The sequence below is a fragment of the Columba livia genome, chromosome 2 (genome assembly GCF_036013475.1).
Source record: "Columba livia isolate bColLiv1 breed racing homer chromosome 2, bColLiv1.pat.W.v2, whole genome shotgun sequence".
Classification (NCBI taxonomy): Eukaryota; Metazoa; Chordata; class Aves; order Columbiformes; family Columbidae; genus Columba; species Columba livia.
In genome coordinates this window covers 106,863,220-106,889,323 of record NC_088603.1, presented here as the reverse complement: position 1 = coordinate 106,889,323, position 26,104 = coordinate 106,863,220, and the positions used below count along the sequence as shown (strand labels likewise).

Below are 26,104 nucleotides of genomic sequence, written 5' to 3'. Positions count from 1 at the left end.
GAAATGAAGAATTATTATGCAACTGTCTGAAAAGAATACATTAAAAAGTATTACTTTTTCATTATTAGAAGAATGGACGAGTTCTTAAATGTCTAATGCTTTTTAAGTATCTGCTATATTGGATACCACTGGGCATTAAAATATAACAGAAAACATTTCTTTCCAGTTATAAGGATTTCTTCATTTTTAATGTCAAGTAGGCCTTGTCTTGGTTACTTACTATTTTCAGCTCATTTATTATAACAGAAAATATTTTCTTATTTTGGACTAATTGAAAATTAATTTGGATGTATAAAATGAGTTGTCCTATGTGTTATCATGAAGAACAACCATGTGGGAGACAGTGTGACATTAAGAATGAAATCTGGTTTTGTGTATTCCTAAATTAAAGGGCTTGGTCAGGCAGAAATGGGCTTAATGGTACTTTTGGAGGTGCTGGAACAAATTACATGATAACCTGTGACCTCACTGATAAATTCAAATTTTCAGTGATTAACTACAGCTAACAATTTTTTGTTCATTTGAATGTGATCTGTTAAGCTGCTTTGGGCTAAGTGTATGTTTTAAAGTAATTATATTCTATTTGAATACATATGAATGGATAATCTTTTTATGCTTCTTCCACAAATTTTAATTTTAATGCATTTTTTAAATACACAGTTTAGCAAAAAGCCATCATTCCTCATGGTATAGTTAATTCAATCTTGCTTCATATTTAATTTAAAATTGAACCCTGCACTAAATCTCTGCATATCTTGTTATATTTCTGAGACTGGAAAAAATACCAAAAAAAAAAAGCTGTATTTTGCTGCAGATCACAACACTTGAGTATTGTTATGCTATTGAAAAATTAACTAGTCTTTTTTTTTTTTTCTGACGTTTAACTTGCTAAAATGGCGTTTTATCTATCTAAAACTGACATGGCATTACTTGCTAGCAATAATGATAGTTTAAATTTTGTTTTAAATTAGGTGAAGTAATTTGATTGTGCACTGGATTTTGGTGGGTAAATATTACATTTAGATTGGATTAGTTGATGGGAGAAAGCCAATGGGATACAACTCCTTGTGATATCAAAGGAAACATTTTTCTTAGACAACTCCTACCCCTGGTAGGAGGTGTGTATTATATACAGGTGTGGCGTTCGCGGGATAGAACAGGTGAACAACAGCCTTACTTTCCTGATGTTTTTGTATGGTAGTGTGTTTTGGAGGTTTCTCTTCCTTATAAGTTCTGTTTTTCCCTTAAAACCAGGTAGATACAGGAAAAAGAGATTATCTGGATTTTGGTGACTTGACTTCTGGCAGCTGGAAGGCTCTTCCACTAAAACTTATCAACAAGACACATGCTTTTGTGCCCATTAGACTTATTATTAATGCAGTAAGTACAGTAAACTTCCCATGTATAAAAGTTCATATATGCCATACTTCTTGTAATACGGAATGTTAATAACGAAACACTTCGGTTTTTGTCATTAAGAAGCGTACCTTGGACACTAGGTGTAAAATTCTCAAGAAATCTTTGGTTAGTCAGGAAATAAAATGTGAGTCAGCTATGATGTTACTAACAGAAATGCTTTGGGGATAGGTGTGTGAGTGTTTTTTTTAGTTTGCTTGTGGGATGGTTTTTGTTTTTGTTTCATTTCTCACAACCCAGCCATGAACTGCTGCTTCTGTATGGCCTGATCTGAGAGCATAGGGCAGCAGATGGCGAAAGGGTTGTTACCTGGACATGTGTTCTACTGTTCAAGTGGAACAGCTGACTGATAAAACAAGCAACCGAACTTGCTTCATAGCAAGTTGAACTTATTTTTATTTCCTGAGCAGTAGCAGGTCTCTTTGCTCTCTGCTTTGTCTCTCACTGGACAATAACAGCCTGTGTTATAGGCTACAATATGCTCCTCTCTGCTTTTCTGTGGCAATGCAGGTTTCAGGTTTTTTGGCCAGGCTGGCTGCTGTTCTGTGCTGTGGTAAGAGCTGGTCTCGTTTCCTTGTGTGGGGGGACAAGAAAGGACTGGCCTTATGTTTAAGATTGATTCAGGTCATCTTGGTGACTACTGAGGTTTGGTCTTGAACAGCCGAACTTCTAGAAGGTTTATACTAACCAGTTCCAGGTTCTCTCCATTTACTGCGTAAGAGTTCCTCACTTTTAGAGGGTTTGCTGGGCTATGACATAGCAACTGAAATTACACGCTAATCCTTGATTACTTTTTTCCAAATTACTTGCCTTGCATTTCTCAGCAGTTTTGTTATTGACAATAAGAGATTTAATACTTTAAATACTTTATTTCTTTGACAGAATGCAGTAGCTTGGCGTTGCTTCACATTTTCAAAGGAACCAGTTAAGCCTTCTAATGAGCTCCAAATGGATGCAGTTTCTCAGACAGCAGCTCCATCAGTTTTAAATCATGTTATACATGCAAGCTATGATGGGCAAGTGAGTAGTTTGTACTTGACTGATTCTTCATGTTACTTGCTGGCTGAAATGATAATTCTGAATGTCTGAGTTCACAGTAATGATTTTTTGGGGAGTCTGCCTATTTGAACGGTATAGTTTTGTTGCTAGGTTGTGGTTTTGTTTTTTGGGTTTTTTTATTTGTTTATTTGTTTATTTTTCAGTAATTATTTCCATCATGTAAGATAAGTCAACCAATTTCTTTTTCAGGATCCTGAAGCTTTAACGGTTTGGGTTCTGTTCCATGCACCTAAGAAACAAGTGTCTTGTTCAGGTATAGCAATTTGATTTTCATTTCAATTAAAACAAATTTGACTTTTTAGGTATGTGTCAGAATTACAGGAACAAGCTGAAAACTTGGAATTAAACGTTACATCTTTGGTTTGTATGTCCTAGTACTTTGGATATCACGTTCAGTTTTAGTAACTGAGGGAGGCAGAATACTTTGTCTTAATCTTTTAGATGTTAATAGGGGTATTTCTACTTTAGTATCAGATGGTACACAGTGGTTATCTGCTACAAGATGTGTGAAATTTGCTTTACTCCTTTTGCTGAGGGTATTAAATAATCACTTAAGGAAACATTGTATTGGTTGCAAAACAGATGAGAAATTTGAAGAAGCCTCTGAGTTTTTCTGGCTTCCTAAATAGTAAATACATGAACTAGCATGGCTAGTATGTTAAGATTTGTTGTTGTTGTTTGCTTTAGGGACAGTTTCAGCCACTTCAGACAGAAAGATAAAACTCTTAAATAAGAATCGGTGAGACTTTAAAGAAAAAAAAAAAGTGTTGCCAGGGTAATGGGAGGATCTTCTGTTAATATCAGCACAACATTAGTATATAAAGATTGGACAGTAGCTGAAGTGAGACACGGATCCATAGGAATGGCCTTTGCTGCCAGCAGACTTGCTTTTGTTCCTAGATTCCTTGGGTCTAGCAGATGAATTCTTGGCCAGAGTTGATGTGGAAGTGGATAGTCCAGGACCCAGCAGTGTGATCAAAAGTATTCCCCTCCGAGCAAGAGCTGGAACAGCAAGGATACATGCTCCAAAGGACTTACAGGTTTGCATGTATTTACAAAGTGTGTTTTAATAATAGTTTGCCTCTCTTAGCCTACTTCTTTTGTGATGTTTGGTTTTATTATATATGTATATATACATACATATATACACACTTCTTTACTTTTTCCAGACAATACATCTGTCCACTAGTGTGAGTTCAACAGCCAGACAGCAGCTGCCATTGAAAAATGCTGGAAACATTGGTGTATATTTGAAAATTAAGGTATGTTGGCTTCTCCCCCTTGAAATCCTGAGTTGAAACTAGCGATGAGCCTTGGGATCATAACTCAGCTGTGTGGTTTGACAAAAAGTTTACAAGTTACATAAAGAAAATGAAAGATAGCAGAGATTAGCTCACATGATTGGAAAAAGCGTATGAGAGTTTTGTCGCTTAGCTTCAGTTATATTTGTTTTAACAAGAATACTTTTGTTTTTTAACAAATAGATTTTAACAAGTGTATAACAAATACGTAAAAGTAGTGAATCCTGTGCTGCACAGCAGATGTTAGTTAGCTAGTGGAGTAAAGGCCATTTAGAGCAAAAAGAAAATTAGCCTTGGGAAGCATCTTTAGTTTTCAGTGGACATCTTGTCCATGCAAGTATGAAGCAAGTTCTTTTCAGATATGTGATCTCTTTGCTTTAATTTTCTTGAGAATCCATGGAAAGTATTGTTCCAGACTGAGCATTTCATGTCAACAGAAGAAGCAGTTAGTCCCCTTTTACATTTAATTTTAAAAAAAATTGTGAGCCCGTCATTTCTCAAGCAGAGCCCGTGGAAATAGGATGCATGACTAGTATCATGAATGTCACGTAAATGTGATTATATTGGATACTAATTGATACCAGTAATGGTTAGTACCACCATTGAGACTGGTGATGTTAACTTCACTAGTGGTTTATGAGTCCTGTGTTGTACTCACTGTTAAATTATTTAAATCTCTCTGTGGCCCCTTCAGTGTTGTATATGCAGCTCATGTCTTGAAATGCGTTTGTTAGGGGTACTTGTACTATAGTGTCTAACTTTAGAAGAGTGTAACTAGTGCAGGGTTATGGGAAAATTCTGAAGCTGCCAGGTGTATTTGAATTGTCTGAACTGTATGTACAACAGATGCACAACTAGATTTTATTACATGTTTTGGAAATGTTTACTCCCTTAAAATAAGTAACCAGCCCTCCCTTTTCCCCTTGCCCACCTTCAGACACCAGATCAGAACAGCTGCTTTGCTGTTGAACCTGAGGATCTTTTCCTTCTTCCTGGAGAAGAACGAGAAGTGACTGTCCTGTTTTTGCCAAAAACCGTAGTGACTACAGAAAGGTAACATAACTGATTTTGTGCTGCCTGTGCTAAACAGAGCTACTTCTGACCTTAAGGTTATTAACAAATTGGAAGTTTTACCCACAGGGGAAAGAAACTTTGACTTGAGAGTGCTTATTATTAAAGAGTGGATTTTTTTGCTGGGGTTCACCTGTTCCATATTATCCCTGCCTCTTTTGCTGTATGTAGCTACTATTTCCTATCACAGATAACCAGATGACCGGAGACTTGTTTAGTGTAAATAAATGGAATAAATCCCTGAAGCCCTTTATATGCTACTTGTTTCTGAAGTACAGCAAAGCTTTAAAATGCTTGTCTTCAGCTGCCTTTTCAGTTGCTTCCCTCTTCTTCACTTGGCTGAGACAGGGACATGTTATTTGTATTTTCCATATGAAAAAACTCAATGTTGCTGTTTAGCACTGGGCTGGCAGCTAAACAGCAAGCCAGTTGCTCACTTAACCTTTCCTTCTCTGGAGGGAAGGAAGGGAAAGAGAAGGAAAGACTCATGGGTTGAAATAGAACCAGATTTAGTAAAACAATAGTAAAAGAAAGTTTAGAAATTATACAAAGCAAATACGTAGCCACTAGAAGGTGTGCTCCCAGCAATGAACACCAGCAAGTGGATGCTGCAAGCACAGTGAGCTCAGTAAAGATGCAGAGAGCAACAGCAGGGAACAGGGAAAGTACTGGGAGCACAAACAGGAGCAGGACCCTCTCAGGGATGGTGGCCCCTGAGGAAAGAGGGCTGTTCCCAACAACATCCCACTTGAGTATCACAGTATAGAATACTTCTGTTGGCCAACTTGAGTCAACTGTCCTGGATCCGCTCCTCCCAGCATTACACACTCACTCACTTGCAAAACATGAGAAAGTGAGGGATGACCTTGGCTTCCCTATCAATAAGTATCAACATCAGTGAATTCTTCCTTTCTTTCTAAGTCCCAAACACTGAAAGTTAGTGGAAGAAAACATCCAACTCCATCCCAGGTTGCTATCTTGTTATTCTCAAACTACATTCAAAACAAAGGACCATGCTAACTATCAACAAGAAAACTAACCTCATGGAAAATTACCGTGGTTCAGCCCAGCCAGCACACACAAGCACAGATCAGGATCAAAAATATTCCTTAATTTTGGATGCCATAATAAAATAAGTTTGGCTGTAAATCCTGTACAACATTAATGTACATGTTACTCTTGCAGATATAAGCATTTGTATTAATATTTTTGCACATTAGCACCTGTCAGTCTTCATTCTGCAGAATAGACTTGATTGGTTTAGGTGGCCATTTCGGTGTCATGGAAGAGGTTTTGGCAATGACTTTTCTCCAGAGCAGCTTTTTCTCTTTAGAGAACATGTTTTCCAGCTTCTGCAAGAATGAACAAAGGAATCTGTCCAAAATGTGTTAAGCTTCACTATCTAGCTTTACTGGGCCTACTCAGTGCATTAAACTGTGAAAACTTCTGTGCTAATGACAGGTGATCATAATGGACAGTCACTCAAAGTGATTAATCTTTGCTTTCCTGTGGCCTTATGTGTAACTGTGTTGCTTTATAGCCTCTGGGTACTCAGCAGGGTTGGAAACTTTGCAGTCCACTTGCAAATGCTGCCAAAAGACTAATTAACTAAAGCAGTAACAAGAGTTCATGTTCCCCACTGGTAGGATGCTGGGCTGTGTTAGTAGGCATCACAGGGATTTAATGACAGAGTAGAGATTCTTGAGTTTCTTTCCTGGCTCTCAGGGGGTCTGTGCTACAGAAAATGCCGCAGCCTATTTGTTAAAAGCTTTATTTCATTCCTGCCTTCTACATTTTTTTTTTTCCCCTTCTGCTTGGTTTTACTGATTGTTTTTCGTCTCGTTCCCTGTGTAGTTGGTCAAATACTTCCAATCTCCACTTCCTTTGCTATATACTTTAACCTTTTGTTTTATTTCTCTGACTTATGTCTCCATTAGGAAAAATAAAGTGCTGTCTGGTTCCTTTTTTTTTTTTTAATTTTATGTGTGTGTGTCTAATTTCTTCTCTGTTTTCTTACTACTTATGTTCAGTTTTCCTATCCAGTACTAGCCCCTTTATTTCCACTTTATCATTTGAATCTGTACACGTGATGCTCTCCTTCGTCTCTTTCTCTGCTCTGCTTGAAGAATGCAGCAGTCACCTGCACTGTGCTTGTGTCCTGCAGGGTAGAGACTGTATCAGGAATAGCCAGCTGTAGGTGGCTGGGTCCCTGTCTGTGGGCTGTGTTCTTTGTGACAGCAATTCCAGCAAACAAAGAGAGACAAAAAATCTTGGCTTTGTGGCTTAGAATACTACCATTGTTAACAGAACCCAGAGTTTAATTTTGATGCTTCTGGGTTTCTCACACTTGTAACACTTCATTGAAGTTTCACAGGTATTTCGAAAGGTGTCTCTTTATTGTACATAGAGACAAACAGAATTCGTTCCTCTCCAAAATTATTTTGTCAAAATAATCAGAAGTTAGCATAGGCAAAAAATAATTGGCCTAGTTGTAGTCTCTGAAATACTTACCTGAACTGTTTCCGGATGAAATACTTCAGAAGATTGCTTGAGGTACATATGGCATGCATATTTGCAAACCAAAGGATTTAAATTTTGCTATGCCTAAAGCTGGCCTTCATCATAAAATTAGGAAAAAAATAGATATATTTGTATTTTTGCCTTGAGAAGGTAGTTTAAAAAGGCTTATCTATATATTTTTTTTTTCAGTTATGTTTTCTTTCACCAGCTATTATTTTTCCATGGTGGAATTTAAATTTATTTGTTTATTTTTAAAGTACTTTGAAAATCCTTGTGCTGCCATCTGGACCTCAGTATGAGGTGGTGATAAAAGGTGAGGTGGTGTCTGAGGCCAACAGACCTGTGTCTACAGCTGCTTCCTGCTCGGACATTCCACCCATTCTCTCTAACAAGCAGTTCATTGCCTGGGGAGGAGTAACGATTGGAGCATCTGTGTAAGTACAAACTGGGCAGCTGTTCAGGTAAAATATTGTGTTACGTTGTTTTATATTGCACTTATTTACTACCTTACTGTCCCTAGGCACATTAGTAATCCACAGGTGATGCACTAAACTGTTTTGTGACTCAAGTGAGAGAATCAGTATATTACAATTAATTTTTTTGTGCAAGAAATTTTTGGAAACAAACTGTGATCTTGTTTGAGGTTTTTGAATTCTTCGGGGCTCTTTGGTTATTGTTAGAATAATATCTGATTCTGTAAGATTAGTTTGTTATGTAAGTAGAAATGTAGTGTAAAAATATTTTCTAATCAAGTCGATTGGAAAAATTCTGTTGGATCTTTCAACCCCTACCTTTTGCTAGAGATAAATCTCTATGCTTGTTTTTATTAAATTCATCCATTAAGACTAGAAGAACCTGGTCTGGCAGTATAATTTGACCGTTTGAATAGCACAGGCTGTTGAACTTCCCTGAATTGATTTATTTGAATTTGAATGTGTTCCAATGCTAAAACTTTTAGTGAGGGAGAATCCATTGCATCCCTAATTATTATTATCTTGTCCTTCAGACTAGTCTGTGTCTGAACATTTTTAGTTTCAAGTTTACAGCGTCAGTATTCCATGATTAGTAAAACTGTACATAGTTGTTGAGATATACTTTGCTTCTTTTCTATGAAAAAGCTGTAAGTTTTGCAGATCTCTGGTTTTGTAGTAAGTATTACTTTAGGGAGTAATCCACTGTTGTTTTGATACTGAAATTTTGAGTAACCTAATAATGTTCCCGATTGTTTGAAAGTGATCCATGTTTGTAGCCGAGAACTGTTTCTGATGGCTATATTCCTATTTTTCTGTTTTGTTCAGATAGTCTATTTCTAACATGGTAGTTTCAGCTGTTAGGTGATTGGAAAACACTTTCTCTTCCCTGTATGCCACTACCTTCTTATTTTCTGTTCCTCCTGAAAAATAGTTTTGATTCACAATTGATTTTAGGAAGCTGAAATTATTTTCAAAATTTTTGTTCCAACAGAATACAAAACAGTGTCTGCCACTGAAAAGTGGGCAGAGGATTTGTGCTTTCTCTGTCCTCCTCTTTTATTCTAACTGCATGATCTTTCATCTTCTTTTATGTTTTTACCTGGTTTAGGGCTTGTCACATCCTTCTGCGATTGTTTTTTGACTTGTTAAAATGCCAAAGACACTCACTCTTCTTGCTGTAGAGATTTCCTTTCTCTGTTGAGAAAGGATCTGAGTGCCAGAAGTTGGAAAAAATATAGGAGAGAAAAAAAAGTACTTTTTTGGTCAACCTGTTACTGCTAAGTGGCTGTAACTTTCTGTGGTACTATTGTGTTGAAAAGTACATGAAAAGGAAAAGTTATCCTTAATGTAGTTCTTTATAACTGTTCCAGTGAATCTGGGCCAGCACTCATAAGACTCTGTTTCTGCATAACTAAACAACTCTGGATAATAAATTGTAACTGTGTCTTAAAGTGTGTTGTGTTTTATTTTTGTATTAAAACAACTTGCTTTAGAAGTTCAAGCTGTTAAGTGCAATACTTGAACTTTAGGAAAGCTGTGTTTATACATACTTTGGAGTTGTTTTGCTATATGAGGACCAATGCATAATGGTGTATAATATTGTAAGGTCTAGAAGTTAAAAAATACAGAAATAACTTTCTAGCTAAAATATTCTGTATCAAGAGGTATTTAATTTTCATGAAATAACTTCAAAAATTGACTGTCCTATTTCCATTGTTTCCATGAATAAATATATGTAGTTAATTTACATTTGTTGTAAAATATAAATAAAGTTCATATTTTTCAGCCAGAAGAAGTTAACTCTAAGAAATGACTCTCCATCTGTGACCCAGCATTTAAGACTGGTGATAAGAGGCCAGGATCAAGACTGCTTTCAGGTAACCGCCATGAAAATTTCTCTTTAGTGTTTAAGAAAATTATCAGGATATGTTTATAATAAAAATGTTTTTGCCCTGAAGTCTTGTTTCTTCATAAATGTCAGTATTTGCAGGCTATGTAAGTATTTGCTATGAAACCACAAAGAAGGACATAGTAGCACAACTTAAGCTGCACTGGCAATCTTGGGAGGAGCTGAAACTGTAACAGTGCTGCAGCAAGCTGGGGCTCAGTTTACAGCTCTTAACTTGCTGTAGCCCAGCAGGGTCAATATCTAGTGGAATAAACATGGCATTTCTTGCAGGAGGGATTCCAGACCTCACTCTGAGGGACTCCGTGTACACGAGCAAGGGAGGAAAGAAAAACTGGAATTAGCATTTGAGAATTACCATAACTAGAGAGTTTTTTTGTTACGTAGTCTGCATAGATTTATATCCTGTTTCTTCCTCTGATGTTCAGATTTTATATCTATAATCTTGAACTGAGAGAGAATTAATGTAGTGCTGGTTAAGTTCAGCCTTAACATATTGTGGATTGAAAGCAAAAAACTCTATGGTCTAACCTGAGAGCCATCAATATGTTCATTGTGGGAATACAAAGTATCTTGAACTCCATCTTTTCTGTTGCATATTAAGCTTTGCAGCCTTAAATATGTGCCTTTGTCAACCAAATTAATTCAGATTTTGAAGAAGTTAATTTTGGGTTACTAGTGAATTAACTTTTATTACTATATGTTTTTCCCATTGTAGTCTCTCACTTCTGATGCCTTTGTTTTTACAGTTGCAAAGTATATTTGGATCAGAAGAACGCCTAACTAGTAACTGGGAACTCAAAATCCGTCCCAAAGAAGATACTAACATATACTTGATGTTTACACCTACTGGAGTAACTTACTTCTTTGCAAAGCTGGAAATCAAACAGCTGGGGATTCGATCACAGCCAGGAATTAAGTTTACTGTAAGAATCCAAACTTTCTGATAACTTTAAACATACGTTTTTCATAATTATTTTAAATCTAGCACTGAATAGCTGTTTCTATGAAGAAGTTGAAACTTTTCAAGATATACACTGTGCATATCTGTATACTTGTTAAAAATTGTATGGACGCTAAGTTTTACAGTTTGAACATAGTCTTCAATTTTGCGTGCACTTTTTCCCCTATGAAAGAAGAAATATTTTTACGTACTATGTTAAAATTAGCCCAAGATTTTGACTCTAAACCTATCAAAAAATCTGAACTTTTTTTTTTTTTTTTTTAGGTAGGCCTTAAATGAATTTTCACTGAAACTTGAATCAGGTTGAATGAACTTAGGCTTTTCTATTTCTTGCAAAGTCTTTTCAGGTCACATTTTAGGCATTTGCATTTGTCTTTCTGATTTTTTTTTCTCCTTTTTTTCCCCTCAGATACCATTATCTGGATATGGAGGAACAAGCTATATAACTTTAGAAAATGTTAAAAAACTGTCAGATAGTTACATGGTAACACTGGGTGGATTATCGCCCACAAGATTCAGGAAAGCTTCTTTCCGCATAAGAAATACAGGTTCTCGGGCTGCATATGTTAAAGCTCTGTGCTTTGCAGACCTAGAGACAAAAAGAGTTATGGAACGTCGCATAATGACGGTATCTCCAGAGAAGTTTGTACTAAGAGAAGGAGCACATGAAGTAAGTATAATACCTGATTATGACCAAGTTTTTATTAATTTAAATTACATTCCCATTGATCCCATTGATTTTATCTGACTAGTTGTTTATTAAAATATCACTTGTGTAAAATCCTGTTTCACTTGTATTGCAGTTATTTGTTGACTCATGTTCCAAATGTTAATACAAACAATAAGAATTTTTTCTGAGTATGTTATCTATTAATTTTATCAGGTAATTACTATAATGTGGAATCCAAAGGAAAACAAAGAGAACTTCCACGAAACAAACACATTGGTATCAACAGTATGTTTTTTTTGTGGAGATGAAGTTTCCAGACAGCAGTATCGTAGGTAAGATGTAGTTTGCTATTGTTACAGAGACAGATGTTTAATAAAAAATTAAAACTGGAGAACTGGAGGTGTATGCTAACACAAGTATGGTTCCTAACATGCTTCCAAAAATTGCAGGAACGAAGCAAAAGACATTTATATGGAGAAATCTAGTTAAGTCTTACATCTGGTAGGTTGTTTGGTGGGGATTTGGTTTGTTTATATGTGGTTTGTTGTTGTTTGGGTTTGGTTTTTGTTTTGTTTTTTTACATACTGTAACTTCAATCCTAATTAAAGGGTTTATTTTCTTTTTACATTATTGAGTTTGAGTGTGTTGGATTTTGTGGGAAAAAAAAAATGTTCTTTTTTGTATCAGAAGTGTTGTGTTCTATCTTGGTATCTCTCTAATATGTATGTAGGTTGAATTTTTAAAGAAAAGGCTCATGAAAGAAGTAGTATTGAAATTAGATAGTATTAAGTTTTGAACAAGATTCACATCTTGGTTTGCTGAATTCAGTAGATCAAGACAGTGTTTGAGTAGATGTGTATGTGAGAGAAATAATATCCACATATGCGTGTAACACCCTAAATAAATTTGTAGAATATATCTTATGAAGCTTAAATAGAGGCTGTGTTACTTAGTATTTCAATTTGCATAACTCAAATGCACAAAAATGGCATATTCTGCTTTTAATGTCATAAGTGGCACTTTTGACTTGTGCTGTGTATAGTGGTAATGCAAAATATTAAGGACAGAACACTAAGGGTGCTCATGATCATCATTCAATGCAAAGTTTCAGAATGGCAGTATTTTAGTCTTGCTCTTAAATGACATTGCCTGAAACTTTATGAAAGTTATTGTCTTTATTTTAATCCAAATAAAGTATTAAACATAACCGAATTTAACTGCAGGACTTCCAATAAAAAGCTCATGGAAGAGCTGTGTGTGTGATCTTCTTGATAGCAAATTTGCCTTATCTTAGATATTTCAGGCGATGCTTGTTACTGATCTTTTTATGAACTCTTCTGCTGAGGCAATGCTCGCTGTCATTGAATCCTTCTCAAAGGGCAGAAAAACTTTGCTAAAAGTTTTGATCTACAGATCAACAGAAAACCCATTATAAAGCTTTATGCACCTGTGTAGGTGGTGTTGAAACTTTTTATTTTCATTTGGCTTCTGGACATTGGTATGTGAGTGAAATTATTTGTTGCTGATTTTCAGTCAGCAGGTATAGTATTGATTATTTAATGGGGTCTGGTTGGTTGACTTTTTTTTTTCTTGATGGGACATCCTCTGAAGTCTCCTTGATAATTTAAAAGAGATGCTTATTTCTAGAAATGACTGATTAGTGTAAGCCAGTCATAGAATCATAGAACAGTTTGTGTTGGACGGGACCTTCCAACGTCATGTAGTTCAACCCCCTGCCAGAATCAGGGACATCTTCACCCAGATCAGGTTGCTCAGAGCCCCGTCCAGCCTGGTCTGGAATGTCTCCAGGGATGGGGCATCTACCACCTCTCTGGGCAACCTGGGCCAGTGTATCACCACCCTCATGGTAAAAAATCTTTTCCTCATGTCTAGCCATTACTTCAATGTTTATTTTTACTGTGCAGCAATAGAGGTGGTGTTTCTTTATTTCTTTAACCATTGTAAGATTATGAAAATATTTCCGTTTTAAACAAATGCTCACAGGTTTGAGCTTGGTGTATTCCAGAAATGATATATATAAAATTATGCTAGATTCGTATCAATCTTTTCAAACTGTTGTTTCCAATACCTTGTGTAATTTAATGACTCTTGTTTCTTATCTCTTTAACAGAGCTATGATGTATAAACCTCAGGTAGAGAAACACATAATCCCAGAAAACAGCTTATTGAAAAATGTTGTATTTGATGAAGAATTTCAAGGGGAGCAGCTTGTGACAGAAGGTAAACCTACGACATGTTGAAAGAAAAACATCATACTTGGTTTTGAGTGGAAAAATGTGGTTTTAGGCTTGAATGCTACTTATTTTTCCACTATTTCTTTTTTGATAAGTGTAAAAGCAAAATTCTCAATTTGGACGGAACTTGCGTTCTTTTATTCAATGCCTATCTATTTAAACTGTATGCTGTACTTTTCTCCTAGCAGAATGAAACCCCAGTCTATGAATGTTACGGTATTAAAAATGCCGTTTATTAGGAGGGTATTCATCTTACTGTTAATAATTGTGAAACATACTTGAAGTTTCATTTTACTGAGAATTTCAGTTTCTTGTGCACAGATATATTTGAAAATCGAGAGGCAGAAACTTTGCTGACATTAAAATATATATTTCCCCTCTCAAATAACTTCATATTTTTTGCACTACTGCTTGTGTTAGCAAGGAATTTATAAAAATTAAACAACTCACTATATTGTAAAGGTGTCCTTTAAAAAACCACAACAAGCAAAACCACAAAAAAAAGGCTAAACAAACCAGTTGCCCCCTCAAAACTCTTCAATCCCTTAAGTGCTATGAACAAATATACTTTCAAAACCTATTTCTTGAACTAGTTCTATTCACATATGGAAAGATTTTACTGTTCTAAGGCTACTACACCTGAATAAATGTTATAGTCCGTTTTTTTTTCCCTATAGATGACATGTTGTCTTTACTTGGAAATGGAAAGATCATTGATTGTTCATCTTGAGTGATGTGAAATTCTAGTGAAGATACTTGGGTTCTTGAGTGTGCTCTGAAGTTTTTAAGCCAGTGTTAAAGCCCAGGCATCCTTGATTATCTCTTATTGCCTTATTACTAGAGTTTTGCTGATGCTAGCTTAATTTTTTTCTGTTTCTGTGGAAAACAAGACCTACCTCTTGAATCTTCATGTTTTTCTGTCTCTTTTTGAGAGCATGCTTTCCTTAAGTTGTCAAATATAGCTTATTGTTCCCTATTTGGTCACAATTGTTTTATTTACTTGTATTTATCTTGTGTGCACTGCGGTCTTGGCATTCAAAATATATCTTAATGATATCATGAAGTAGCCGTTTTGATATTTCAAGTTGGTGAAAATAAGATGGGCTGTAAGAGTCAAATATTTTAATGGGATATTTGGAAATGATGATTTCCTGAACTGAGTGGAATTCAGTTGGGAAGTGGGATAAAAGAAACTTAGAGTAGAAATAATGGTCATCCTAAAGAAAGAGAGTATTTCCATACTGGATTTTGTTTTATATATGAGAAATAAATTATTTCTTCCAAAAAACACAATCTGCTAGACATCCTTTTGCAAGACTTAGCTTTGTTAAAATGTATCTAGATGCATGTAAATTCCAAGAACACTTCTACAACACATGTTTCTCTGTCTTATCTGTAGCTCAGTTGTAGAAGCTATATATGAATATTAGTAATTCTCCCTAGAATCTATTACTCAGCGAAGGTAATAATGGTCGGATCAAATGTATCCTGTGTGAGAAGTATTCGCTTCTTCATTCTGTCTGTTCAACATGAAATAGCTCAAAGCAAGGGAGAAAACTTTGACTTGATTATTAAACATTTTGATGAAATATTTTATTTTTGAATCACACTCTGGCATTTGTGGCCTTTTGGACATTTACAGGTATAATTAATTAAATAATGAAGTGTTAGATTGAATATACTGAGTAATTAAAAAATTAGTTCTCTCAAGTTGAATCCCTTTCTGTGAAGCCTTATGAATGTATTGGGTGTTCTGTCTTGTAATTAAAAAGTCAAAATTGATGTATATTTAGATTTGTTACATCTCATGTTAATGTTGATTTATGCCTGTTGACTGAACTTGTAGTATGTAATTTTTTTGAATGATCTAGGATATCTTAGCCAACAGATTGTTAACTAGGTCTATATCTCAAATATCTGTGTAACTTCTGAGTGTTGTAGGTTTGTTCTCATTAGAATCGCTCTATCACTTTTATTTTTAGTATGTGAGATACCACGGAGGACAAATGATATCCATCTCTTCTATGCAAATATGCGAAAGGTTATCCTTTCTGTGGTTGGATATTCGCCTTTTGATCAGGATGGATGTCAGCAGTCTCCTGGACATCATTTGGAAACAGACAGGTAATGTAACTATAAGGATAGCTCTCAAATAATGCCTAACTGCAGTGTACCTGCTTTCATATAAAATCATAAAGATTAAAATCTTTAGTCAGTAATGAAAACTGACTTGGTTTACAAGTGAAAGAGCTGGCTCTAGAATGAGAATGGCCACAAATAATATCTAGGTGTCTCTTCTCACCATGTTTATATAGTCTGTTTAAAGTGTTAAAGTAATGTTTAAACTGTTCCCTCAATTGACATCATTCACTTTATCTGTAACTTCCAATTCTTCATCTGAAGAAACTGTGTTTGCGGTGGTGTTGTGTGTTTTGTTGTTTTGGGTTTTTTTATGGTTTTTTTCCCTTCCCTATAGACACTGCCAAAGTGCATTTTTTGTTGTTGTTGTTTAGTAGTACAATTAAACCACTTCATTCCTTGTAATGAATGTTGGGAATCCATGACAGAAATAGACATATATTATGAAGACTTAGTGGCCTTTTCCTTGTCCAGCCTGTATGCCAGCGTTTCAATGTAGTTTGTACTATACTAATCAAAAAAATGATGGCTGCTCCACCCCTGTCACTCCCTCAGATGAAGTGGTCTGTTACTGGCAAGATTTATTTGGAGGATTGGCAGAGACCTGGTCTTTAAAATGGACCTGTCACTTCTATTTAGACAGGTTGCTGTAGTATTTAGAAGCTCTGAAAAGGTTAAGAAACATCCCAATTCTGTACAAGTCCTACTTACCAAGATAATGCAGCATAAACACAAAATAAAGATGGGTTAACTTTACCACTGTGAGGAACATATTTACATAGGTTGTTTCTTGAGTTGTCTTGTTTTTTTCTTCTTGAGATCATGTTACGTAGGTGAAGAAAGGGTCCTGCATAGTCCTGGTGTTCAACATCTGCATATGTAGATGTAGTCTTGGAATTGCTTGTACCTATTGAACTCTAGATGCTGAGCACTTTGGAACACTTGACAGATTTATCGACTAGCAAGGTGTTTGTTGGGCATAGTGGGGTTGTGAAGCCAGAGATTGAGAACAAATACCTGCAGCAGCAAAGAGGTCATTTCTCTTATTTGGTGGTGGTGTTCTTCTTTTCTCCCTCCTCCCTCCCTCCTCCTTTCCTCTTTCCTTTTTTTTTTTTCTTTTTTTTTTTTTTTTCCACCCACTTAATAGCTTTAACGGTTCTTCTAGATTTGAACTTATTCCCCAGCTAAACATCATGAGGATGTTCATTTTCTGAGTAGACTGTAATTTGTAGAACAGTCTGACTTACGAAATTTCATGTCAAGCAATTATGTGAATCGGTTGCCTTCCTGGTTCCATTGGTATCTTAAAGGATAAATTGTCAGCTGTCCTGATCTGAGTCAGGATTCTCAGAAGCATTAAAAATAGAAGTAGAAATAACAGGAAGAAGAGCTGAATGTTTGCACAACATTGTATGGAGCAAAAGTTATATGTTTTTCCTTTAATTGTTGATTTCTGCTTTTGTTTTAGTATTATAAATTAAGCTTGTTGTGAGTTAAGCTTTAACTTAAGAAAATTTGGTGAACCGTAAAATATTGGATTCCTAGCTTTCATATATGAGCTTATGTGCCGTGTATTTAGCAAATAAAGGTGTGAAATGCTAGGCCATGAAGATGATGAAAAGATTGGAGCATCTGTCTTGCAAGAAGAGACTGAGAGCTGGATTTGTTCAGTCTTGAGCAGAGAAGGCTTGAGTGGGAGGATGAATCTTATCAATGTGTATAAATACCTGATAGGTGAGTAAGGAAGAGGAAGCCAGTGGTGTCCAGTGACAAGACAAGAGATGACAGACACAAACTGAAATGCAAGAAACTCAATTCAAATATCAGAAAACCCCCTTTTTTCTGGTGAAGCTGGTCAGACACTGGAACAGGTGGCTCAGAGAGGTTGAAATCTCCATCTCTAGAGAAATTCAAAACCCAACTGGACAGTGTCCTGAGCAACTTGTTGTAGCTGATCCTGCTTTGAGCAGGGGTGTTGGACTAGGTGTGATCCCAAGAGGTCCTTTCTGACTTGCAGTATTCTGTGTTCCTGTCAAGCACAGTTTGCCCAGCCTTATTTCTCTCTTTCATGCTTTCTTAATCTGAATGCAATATGTATAGAGAAAGTATTTTACTTTATTATGACCAGAAGATAATTGTTTATTTGAGCACCTTCCATTCTAAGTGGTACCTTCTGCTTCTAAATGTTGTATGAAAAAGCTGTGTCATGATAGAGCTGCTGAATTAATTTTGTCTGGCTAATGGAGAACTGAATTAAATTGAAGGTGCATGTAAACAACACTGTATTTCAGTATTAAATTTTGAGATATGCTAAGAATAGGCTATTATAATTACTCATGTTATTTTTAGTACTGCTTTTGCTTATTTTCAGATTTGAAAACTCTATCAGACATATCAATGCAACTTTGGATGTTCTTCCTGTTAAAGGACCTCAGGGTCCTTCATTACCTGTGAAAACTGATGATCTGGTTGAGAATAAATCAGTCACTCGACAGACTTGGGCAGTTATACCTGAGCACTTGACTTTAACATCTCCTTCTATTAGTAAGTACTTTTAAAGTTAATAAAATAACCATTTTAGTATTAAAATAACTGTACTGCTTACCATGTTTGTAATTATTTTGTGTTTGTAAATGTGGCTTGGCCAATACTCTTGCCGCACTAGTGTTCTATCTAAACAATAAGCTTGGTTTGGGTTAAATTGTCAGGTAGTGTGCTATGTATGTGTATGCATATAATATCAACTGCATACCTATGAAGATTTTAAAGGACTGTGAATGTAAAAATAGGGCAGAAGATGCTTTATCTGAATTGGTGTATCTCTGAATCTTGGGTGCTTCTGTGGATTTTTTTTACATATTAGATTTTTATAGATTTTTTTTGTATTACAGGTGGAACAGCAGATACTGGACAGGTACAAGTTTTCAACAATTCTAATAGACAGTTGGTATTTGAGCTTTCATGGCCAGCTCACTGCCTTACTATAACTCCACAACATGGAGTTATTGAACCAGAGTAAGTTTCTTATAGGTTTCATTTACATGTGGAAGTGTGGCGAGATTTTGGAGAAATTTCCTTTAGTTAGTTTAGGAATTTAGTTAATTTAGGAATTTTAGTTAGCTTTTATGAATTTATTTTAGTTTGTTTAGACTATACCCTGGAACTAAGTAGAATAGTTAGCTTTTTGTTAGCTAACTAACTTATCCTTTCGTAGTTCTTTATAGGAGGAATATTCTGCCACCTATAAAGTTACCTGGAGGCCAGGAGTTTTCTGTGCATAGAGATACTATTATTCTTGCTTATTTTTCCAGGAGCTGGATAGCCGTCAAAGCTGAAGTTTTAAAAATCTTCTTTCACGATAGTTTTTTTGTTTGTTTAAAAATGACCTGTGTGTTTAGAAGGAAAAAGGGCTTCTCCTTCTCCCCCAATAAAGCAAACAAACAAAACTAAAAATACCAGTTATTATAAAATATTCTCCTCTGGGGACTTATTGGTTTTGTTTGCAAATGTGTTGATATTCATCAGAACCTGACTGTGAGGGGGGGGTTTTGTATTCTGACAAAACTCTTTATTTCCACTGAACTTTGGCGTCTTGGTGCCTGTAGGTATGAAACGAATGACAAACCAGTGTCAGGTCACAACTGTCTTACCTAGCAGTGTTACTGCACCATAGTCATAACATCACTGCATGTGCACATGACTTTTCAAGGATGTCAGCAAAGTCTTTCAGAATAAAATGCATGAAAGTTCTGACCACTTCTCACTTCTGAATTTCTTTTAAGAGCAGTTCAGAAAGGCTTTCAAGACCCTGTTATTAAACTATTCTCATCTTCAAAAAGAAGTCTCATGTTCCACAAAAAATAGGTTTTGCTTTTTAAGTTTTATTTAAATAGTTGCTTTGACTTGGTAGGTGTTTGCCCAAAACAGGTATTTTCTTTTCAGTCCTGCATCACTGTGCAAGATGTGATACATTTTAACACGTAATTCCATGTTAATGTAGATGTAAATTCTTGTAAGTTTTGCTGGGGAACTTTCATCACTTGTGAGAACAAAATAAAGAGGATTCTCTCGGAGGGCTCAGATATCTGACACTTCTTGCAAATTCAATCAGTGCTGAGAACAACAGTTTCTAAAAGAGATAAAAATGAACATCTTACCAGTAGCTATGGAAGTAGGGACATCTCGAGTGTGTCATACCTTAGAATCAGGACTGCCTGTGGAATGATTTCTTAAAACGAGAGAGTTGAAGGCCTTCTGCAAGCAATTTTCTTGCACTGCATAATTTTAAAATGTGTTCCCTTCTCTGGAAAAGGATGAGCTGAAACCTCATATGTTGAGTCCAAGTAAGTAGTCTGGATCAAGAACAGAGGCCTGCAAGTAGGAACTAGACCTGTGGAACCAGCTGACGTAAGCAAAGCAAGCTGCCCTTGCCTGGTTTTCTGCTTTTCATGACCATCTCCCAGCAGTGCCAAGAGCAGTTACCTTGTCAGGACAGGAGCCAGACAGAGTCATTTAGACTATGCATTGTGGTGGCTTGGGCCAACAGAATTCTTGAACTGATTTCAGCCACGGAAGAAGGAGTTCTGATTTCTCAGTGATGGTGAAAGACGGTCCTAAGATCAAGGACTGATTCTGCCATGCTAGAGTAAGCAGACCAACCCCTGTTTCACCTTGACCAAACCCCTTAAGTTCCATGGAATGAGTTAAGGCAACCTCTGCCTTACCTGACTGTGGAATAATAAAGTCCTGAGGCCTTACTGAAACTGGTAGCATTCCTACAGATTTTTCTCATGGAGGAGAACTGAAATTAGCCTCTGACACATTGCTGTGCCTCAGTGTTGAGAATATTGGTAAGCACTGTGAAGGGAATTGCTCTTTTGAGGCAGAAATTGTTACAATCTCCAAAGGCTGCAAGAGCTGACTTTGGAAAGTGTTTCTTCCCATGGCTCTGCTGCTTTCTATGGCAATGAAAGTGCTGAGAGGTGGTGTCTTTAGGTTGAATATGATGCTTCTGAGAGACACGTGGCTTGTTGACCCTGTGCAAGTTGGATTTGCATGAGAAGTTTGCAGTAAATGTCGAAGACAAGCTGGTAGGAGCAAAGACAGTGGAATGGTTTGTGATAACAGATAGTGTGTGTATTTAGTAAATCATATTCTCACACACATAGCTTTACATGGAGAAACATGAATGGAAAAGATTATGAAAACTGCTGAGACTCAGAAAAACCCCAAACAAATCTTTAAGGAAATATCAGTAAATTGATTTAATATTTTAAGGGCATTAATATCTGTTAGTTGAAGTTTGTAAAGATGGTCATATTGTGACAGTGATTATGGAACTGACTTTCCCATGGGGACTGATCTGATTCCTACACTAAACTATTCAAATGTGAGGTGCTGTGCTAATGACATCTTAAGCTGATTCTTCAGGTGTAACTTGAGTGCTTTTGCTAACATACAACCAATGACCTTCACTTCAGCAATTTTTATAATAGTTTTTCAAATACTTCATTGCTTACTTTCTCCCCTCCTTTCTTTAAATGTCTCTAGTATAGAATAAGGAACATTGTAAATCAGAATTTATGTTCTCACTGATCAAATTACTGTGTGGTGCCATAACTGCTTCAAGTGAGTTTAGACTCTTCAGTCTCCCCTACTCTGAATAACTATGGAAAGCACTGGTAACTTTGAAAGGCTTTTCTTTTTTCCAAAACCAGTTCTGCATGGGAAGAAGGAGAGCAAGCTGCCTCTCTGAAACTAGAATTAATTTAAAAGATACTTGAAATGCAATTTGTGCAGTTTATTTCATTTGTACTCTATGATTCCCTTGTTGACTAGCATTGAAGCTTATTTTTCTGAAACATAGTTACATGTTATATGTTCCCTGACTGGTTGTATATGTTAACAATAGAAAAGATTTTCTCTATGACCACTTATACAACCATCAATGAGAAGTTTATAAAGCGTGTTAGTGTTAAGTTTCTACTACTAAAGCTTGATAATATAACGGGTATCTGCAAACCGTAAATTTAACTATCTCTACATCATCTTCACCTACCTGCTATCTTAAAAGTGTATTTTTGGTGGGGCAGAGGGCTAGTGAGATCTGTTGTAGATACTTATTCTAATATGAGGATCATGCTAATATTTTTTTTTCTTTTATTAGGAGCAGTATACTAATTCTGGTGAGTCCTAATCCATCACTTGCCACAAAGCCTTCCATGATTCCTTGGAGCGGCCAAATCTATATCCTTGGTGACAGTGGAGCAAAGGTACATGGCTTACTTGGGAGTTATGTTTGCAACTCTTTGTTTTACTTAGGGTAAGGTCTAGGAATGTTGCGAAAACCTTTTTAGGTATGAGACAGAGATTCTGCCAGCTTTCATTATTCTTTCTAATTTTTGGAGTTTCCTTTGGAGAAAACCATGTTGTTGGTTTGTTGTGGGGTTAAGATGCTGGTTTGCAAATGGAGACTCTTAGTTCATTCATCTCTGAAGAAATGTTATGTTGTGACCATTTAAACTGAATTGCCAACAAAATGGCATCTGTATACCCACCAGACTTAAGCATAATTTTCTAGAAATGCTAAATATATATATATATATGTACATGTGCATATATAAAAGTAGTCTATATAATATTTTAAAATAAGGGGTTAAAGGAGGTTATTGGACAAGTTACCGTAGCTCCTTTGTGTTATCAAGGTAAACAACCATCTGGCCAATGAGTCTTTGATAAAGAATTTCTAGAAAAAGTTCTTGCTCTTCATGCATTTTAAGATTTTTTTCCCTGATTAAATTAAGGCATATAAATAAAATTTATGAAGCCAACAGTTTCGTCAGCGTAAAAACAGAAAGACTGCTTGGTGCTCTCCCACAAAGAAATAGAGAGACACCTGGCTTTTATTTTGCAGTCAGTGTGTATTTTGGGTTAGTTGTAACAATGTATGGAGGGAAAAATAAAAAACACTGAAAGGATAAAACAGCATATCTGCTTTCCTTCTCCATGGAGGAAGTTGAGGTGTGATACAGGATTGGAAAAGTGTCTTTAAAAAGCCCAAAACAAATGGGAAAGTTGTTGAAAAAGCAACTTGAGAAGAAAATGGAGACTGTGCATATATTTAACTATGTTATGTTCTACAGTGTGAGACAAGGATTTCAGAGAAGAAACACACTAGGACAAAAGTAGAGAATGTAGCAAAACAAATCAAATTTTAAGAGTTCTGGTAGATAATGATTTTGCCATTTCTTTGCTATTAATACCTATCCAATTAAGCAAAAAGCATGCTAAGATTTTACTATAATTAACTGAAGATTTTAGAAGTGCTAATTATGTAGCAGAAGTGAACACAGAGCTTGTTCTGTGTGAGGCAGCCTGGTTCCCATTCTCTGTGGGCGGAGAATATCATAGGAGTTGTCAATTAAATTAAACTAATTTATATTATTATTTCTATTGAAGTAAAATGTCTAGATAGGAGAACAGGAAAATTTACTGAAAATTTGCTAAGTTAAACTTGTCCTAAAAATATTTAAACTTAGTGAATTGAAGTTAGCAAGACCTGGTGATTTAACTTGCCAGGCTCTTTCTCTGTTGGAATATGAAGTTGAACATGAGCTCTTACAGCTCAAAGAAATAGAGCTGAATATTTGTTAATATATCAGTGTTCACTATTTAAATCTTCCTTTTTCTCCAAATTGTGCAAAAGTGTGTTAAAGTGGATATTCAAGAGGCAGTTGCACAGAGTAGACCTGAAGCAGACTCAGTGTTCCCTCTAACAAAAATGGAAATAAAAAGCAGAGAAGTCTGTTTTCCTGAAACAATATCTGGCGAATGCTCAGGTAATATTGCTTATTTAGTACATGTAACATCTGTGTTATCTTGTGTTCAGAGTTTTTGTTTACGGTGTTGCACATTCGGGAGCTTGAATGCTTTGACATTGTTTTTGTTCTTTTAGTGACTGACCAGTTCCCCTCTTTTGACTTCAGTTTGTTATGTTACTCCTTGTAATGGAACTCTGTTTAGAAGTTTAGGGGTTTTTTTTCCTCCTGTGTGTTGTGTTTTGTTTGTTTGTTTTTCTTCTCCTTATGCAGTATAGCCACACTTTTCCTCACAGATAGGTTTGCATGCAGACAGGTAAGTTGCCAATCATTTAAGCAACTCTGAATGCAACCGTACTGTGCCTGGGCAAAGAGGGCACTGTGAGGTTACTGCATTTTGTTGAAACTCTTTTGGGTCATTGCACTTTTGCAGTAGACCCATTCTCCTCATTTGTGTATGTGTCCCTAAGATGTGAGGTCAATATATCTGTCTGTAGCAGAAAAAGAAGCGTTATTCCTTAAGACGATAGGAATGTCAGCTATGAGTCTGGCTGTCCTTGTCTTGTACTTAATGACTGAGGAGGACACTTGATAATGGAGTCTCAAATCCTCAGTCTGTACTTTTAATTCCTGTAATGCTTAAAATTCTCCAAATTACTGTATGAAACTGTCATTCAAGATACCAGATTTTTTGGTAGTGCTTAATTTTCTAGGTAATGAAGATTTTTTTTGGCAATGATTTACTGATGCTACATTTTTATTTAAGCGACTGCAGAACTTTCAAGGCTTAATGTATCAATTACATCTGGGCTTTTTGCTACATTTATGAAAGAGAAGTATAATACAATACTCATTCCTAATTTTATATATGTCCCATGTAATACATACGCATTTCCTGAATTCCTGCTCTAGACTGAGATGATCTTACAAGAGTCCTGTTGATTCTTGGCAAGAGGCACATTTCAACGTGTGAAATATGGTCGTTGATGCTATTGTAGTTAGGATTTTCTGAGAATGTCATTGATTTGTTCTCCTGTCTGCAAGTCAAGCATAAGCTTTTCATTGAGGTTTTATACATGTAAATATATATATGTGTGTGTGTATATATATATGTATGTATGTATATGTATGTATGCTGAGTAACAAATCCATATTAGGATGAGAACAGATTTTATTTGATGCAACTTTGATTGGTCCCAAACAAGAATACTGTCAGTGTTTTTCCCTGAACAGTCAACATCTTGGGAGTGAGTTAGGCATCTTGTAGGGGGTTTTTGGTGTTTTCCTATGTACTGGTGGGTGAAGGTATCTGCCAAAAATCTGAATGCAATAAACTGAAGTTGTTGGAAGTGACTCAGATCTCTCTATTTACCATGTTCTTGATTTATAAGAAGCTGACTTCCTACTACCAGCAATACATTCATGTAACATTCTTTGTTGTGCTTCAGGTTCTTTTAGAGGATTAGCTGTTATTGCTTTAGGGTTATTGAAGGTGAGATTTAGGTCTCACTTTGTTTCTTGTAGGCATCTTCAATCTGATTCTTCACTAGAAGACTTCCAAATTTCTTTTGTATAAGCTTTTGAGAATTTTATGGCAGTGAGCTTTGAGTCTGCTCTCAGAGTTGGCATCGTGAGAACTGGTGCCATTAAAATTCTGTGTGTCTGGAAACATAATTTCTGTTTAAACTCTTCCCACTAAAGATATTTGAACATTTGATGTATTAGTTTGGTATTTCTCTTCTAGAGAGTTACCTGGAAATGGAGAATAAAGGGGATGAAAATGTGAAGTGGCATTTGTCATCTTTTACACCAGCCTACGTTAAAGTGAGTGAATGCTTGCATTGTTAGTTTTATGCAAATCTCTTGTTGGTTTTGTGTTTTTTGGTGTTTTTTTTTGTTTTTTTTGGTTTTTTGTTTGTTTGTTTGGGTTTTTTTTAAATCTCCTCTCTTCCAACTGCTTTTTTTTCTCCCTCCATCCTCTCAAGAAAGGATATATATTTGAACATGAATTTGGCTACAAAGATTCTTTTTGTCTCTGTGCACATCAGGGACTTGTTTTACTCCTTTTTTCATCACTAATATGCTCTGTGACTGTGAACCAGTGCTCTGTGAGACCATTTTTGGTTCACTTACTGGCATATAGAGTTTGCTTGTGCTCATCCAGTATAGTCATCCAGATTGCATTAATTAGTTAAGCATATGTGAAAGATGTGCATCCCTTTTAGCTCCAGAATGCTAGATTTGCCTTGAGACTCGTGTTGCTGGAATTACAGTGTACGTGGTAAGTATCTGTGTAGGTAATTTAAGTTAGGTCAAGGATATTTGAGTTACACTGCTGTCACCTGTGCAGTTACTGTAGCTGCACCACTGATACTTGTAAATGCTTCCCTGTTTCTTTGATAGCCTGAAATGCTGTGGTGGTCACTTTGATTTTATGCTAGAATTATTATGGTCTGTTGTCATTAAATGATGAAAAATGGTTGTGTTATTAACTGTAGCCTAGAAGACTGTGG

General features: G+C 36.0%; 1 protein-coding gene across 7 annotated transcripts in view; it reads left to right on the top strand.

Moving 5' to 3' along the window:
* The window catches only part of CEP192 (centrosomal protein 192), a 67,445-nt gene that overhangs the window by 27,556 nt on the left and 13,785 nt on the right, over positions 1 to 26,104 (top strand). For all 7 annotated transcript variants that reach the window (XM_065053077.1, XM_065053079.1, XM_065053078.1 and 4 more), the window contains 18 exons: positions 1,255 to 1,380; positions 2,299 to 2,436; positions 2,665 to 2,728; positions 3,376 to 3,515; positions 3,645 to 3,737; positions 4,714 to 4,829; positions 7,625 to 7,801; positions 9,627 to 9,717; positions 10,496 to 10,672; positions 11,120 to 11,380; positions 11,594 to 11,712; positions 13,512 to 13,621; positions 15,618 to 15,759; positions 18,146 to 18,318; positions 18,666 to 18,789; positions 21,941 to 22,046; positions 23,480 to 23,612; positions 25,336 to 25,415. In XM_065053077.1, coding sequence (XP_064909149.1) covers positions 1,255 to 1,380; positions 2,299 to 2,436; positions 2,665 to 2,728; positions 3,376 to 3,515; positions 3,645 to 3,737; positions 4,714 to 4,829; positions 7,625 to 7,801; positions 9,627 to 9,717; positions 10,496 to 10,672; positions 11,120 to 11,380; positions 11,594 to 11,712; positions 13,512 to 13,621; positions 15,618 to 15,759; positions 18,146 to 18,318; positions 18,666 to 18,789; positions 21,941 to 22,046; positions 23,480 to 23,612; positions 25,336 to 25,415 — 2,370 coding nt within the window. The remainder of the gene's footprint in view (positions 1 to 1,254; positions 1,381 to 2,298; positions 2,437 to 2,664; positions 2,729 to 3,375; positions 3,516 to 3,644; positions 3,738 to 4,713; positions 4,830 to 7,624; positions 7,802 to 9,626; positions 9,718 to 10,495; positions 10,673 to 11,119; positions 11,381 to 11,593; positions 11,713 to 13,511; positions 13,622 to 15,617; positions 15,760 to 18,145; positions 18,319 to 18,665; positions 18,790 to 21,940; positions 22,047 to 23,479; positions 23,613 to 25,335; positions 25,416 to 26,104) is intronic.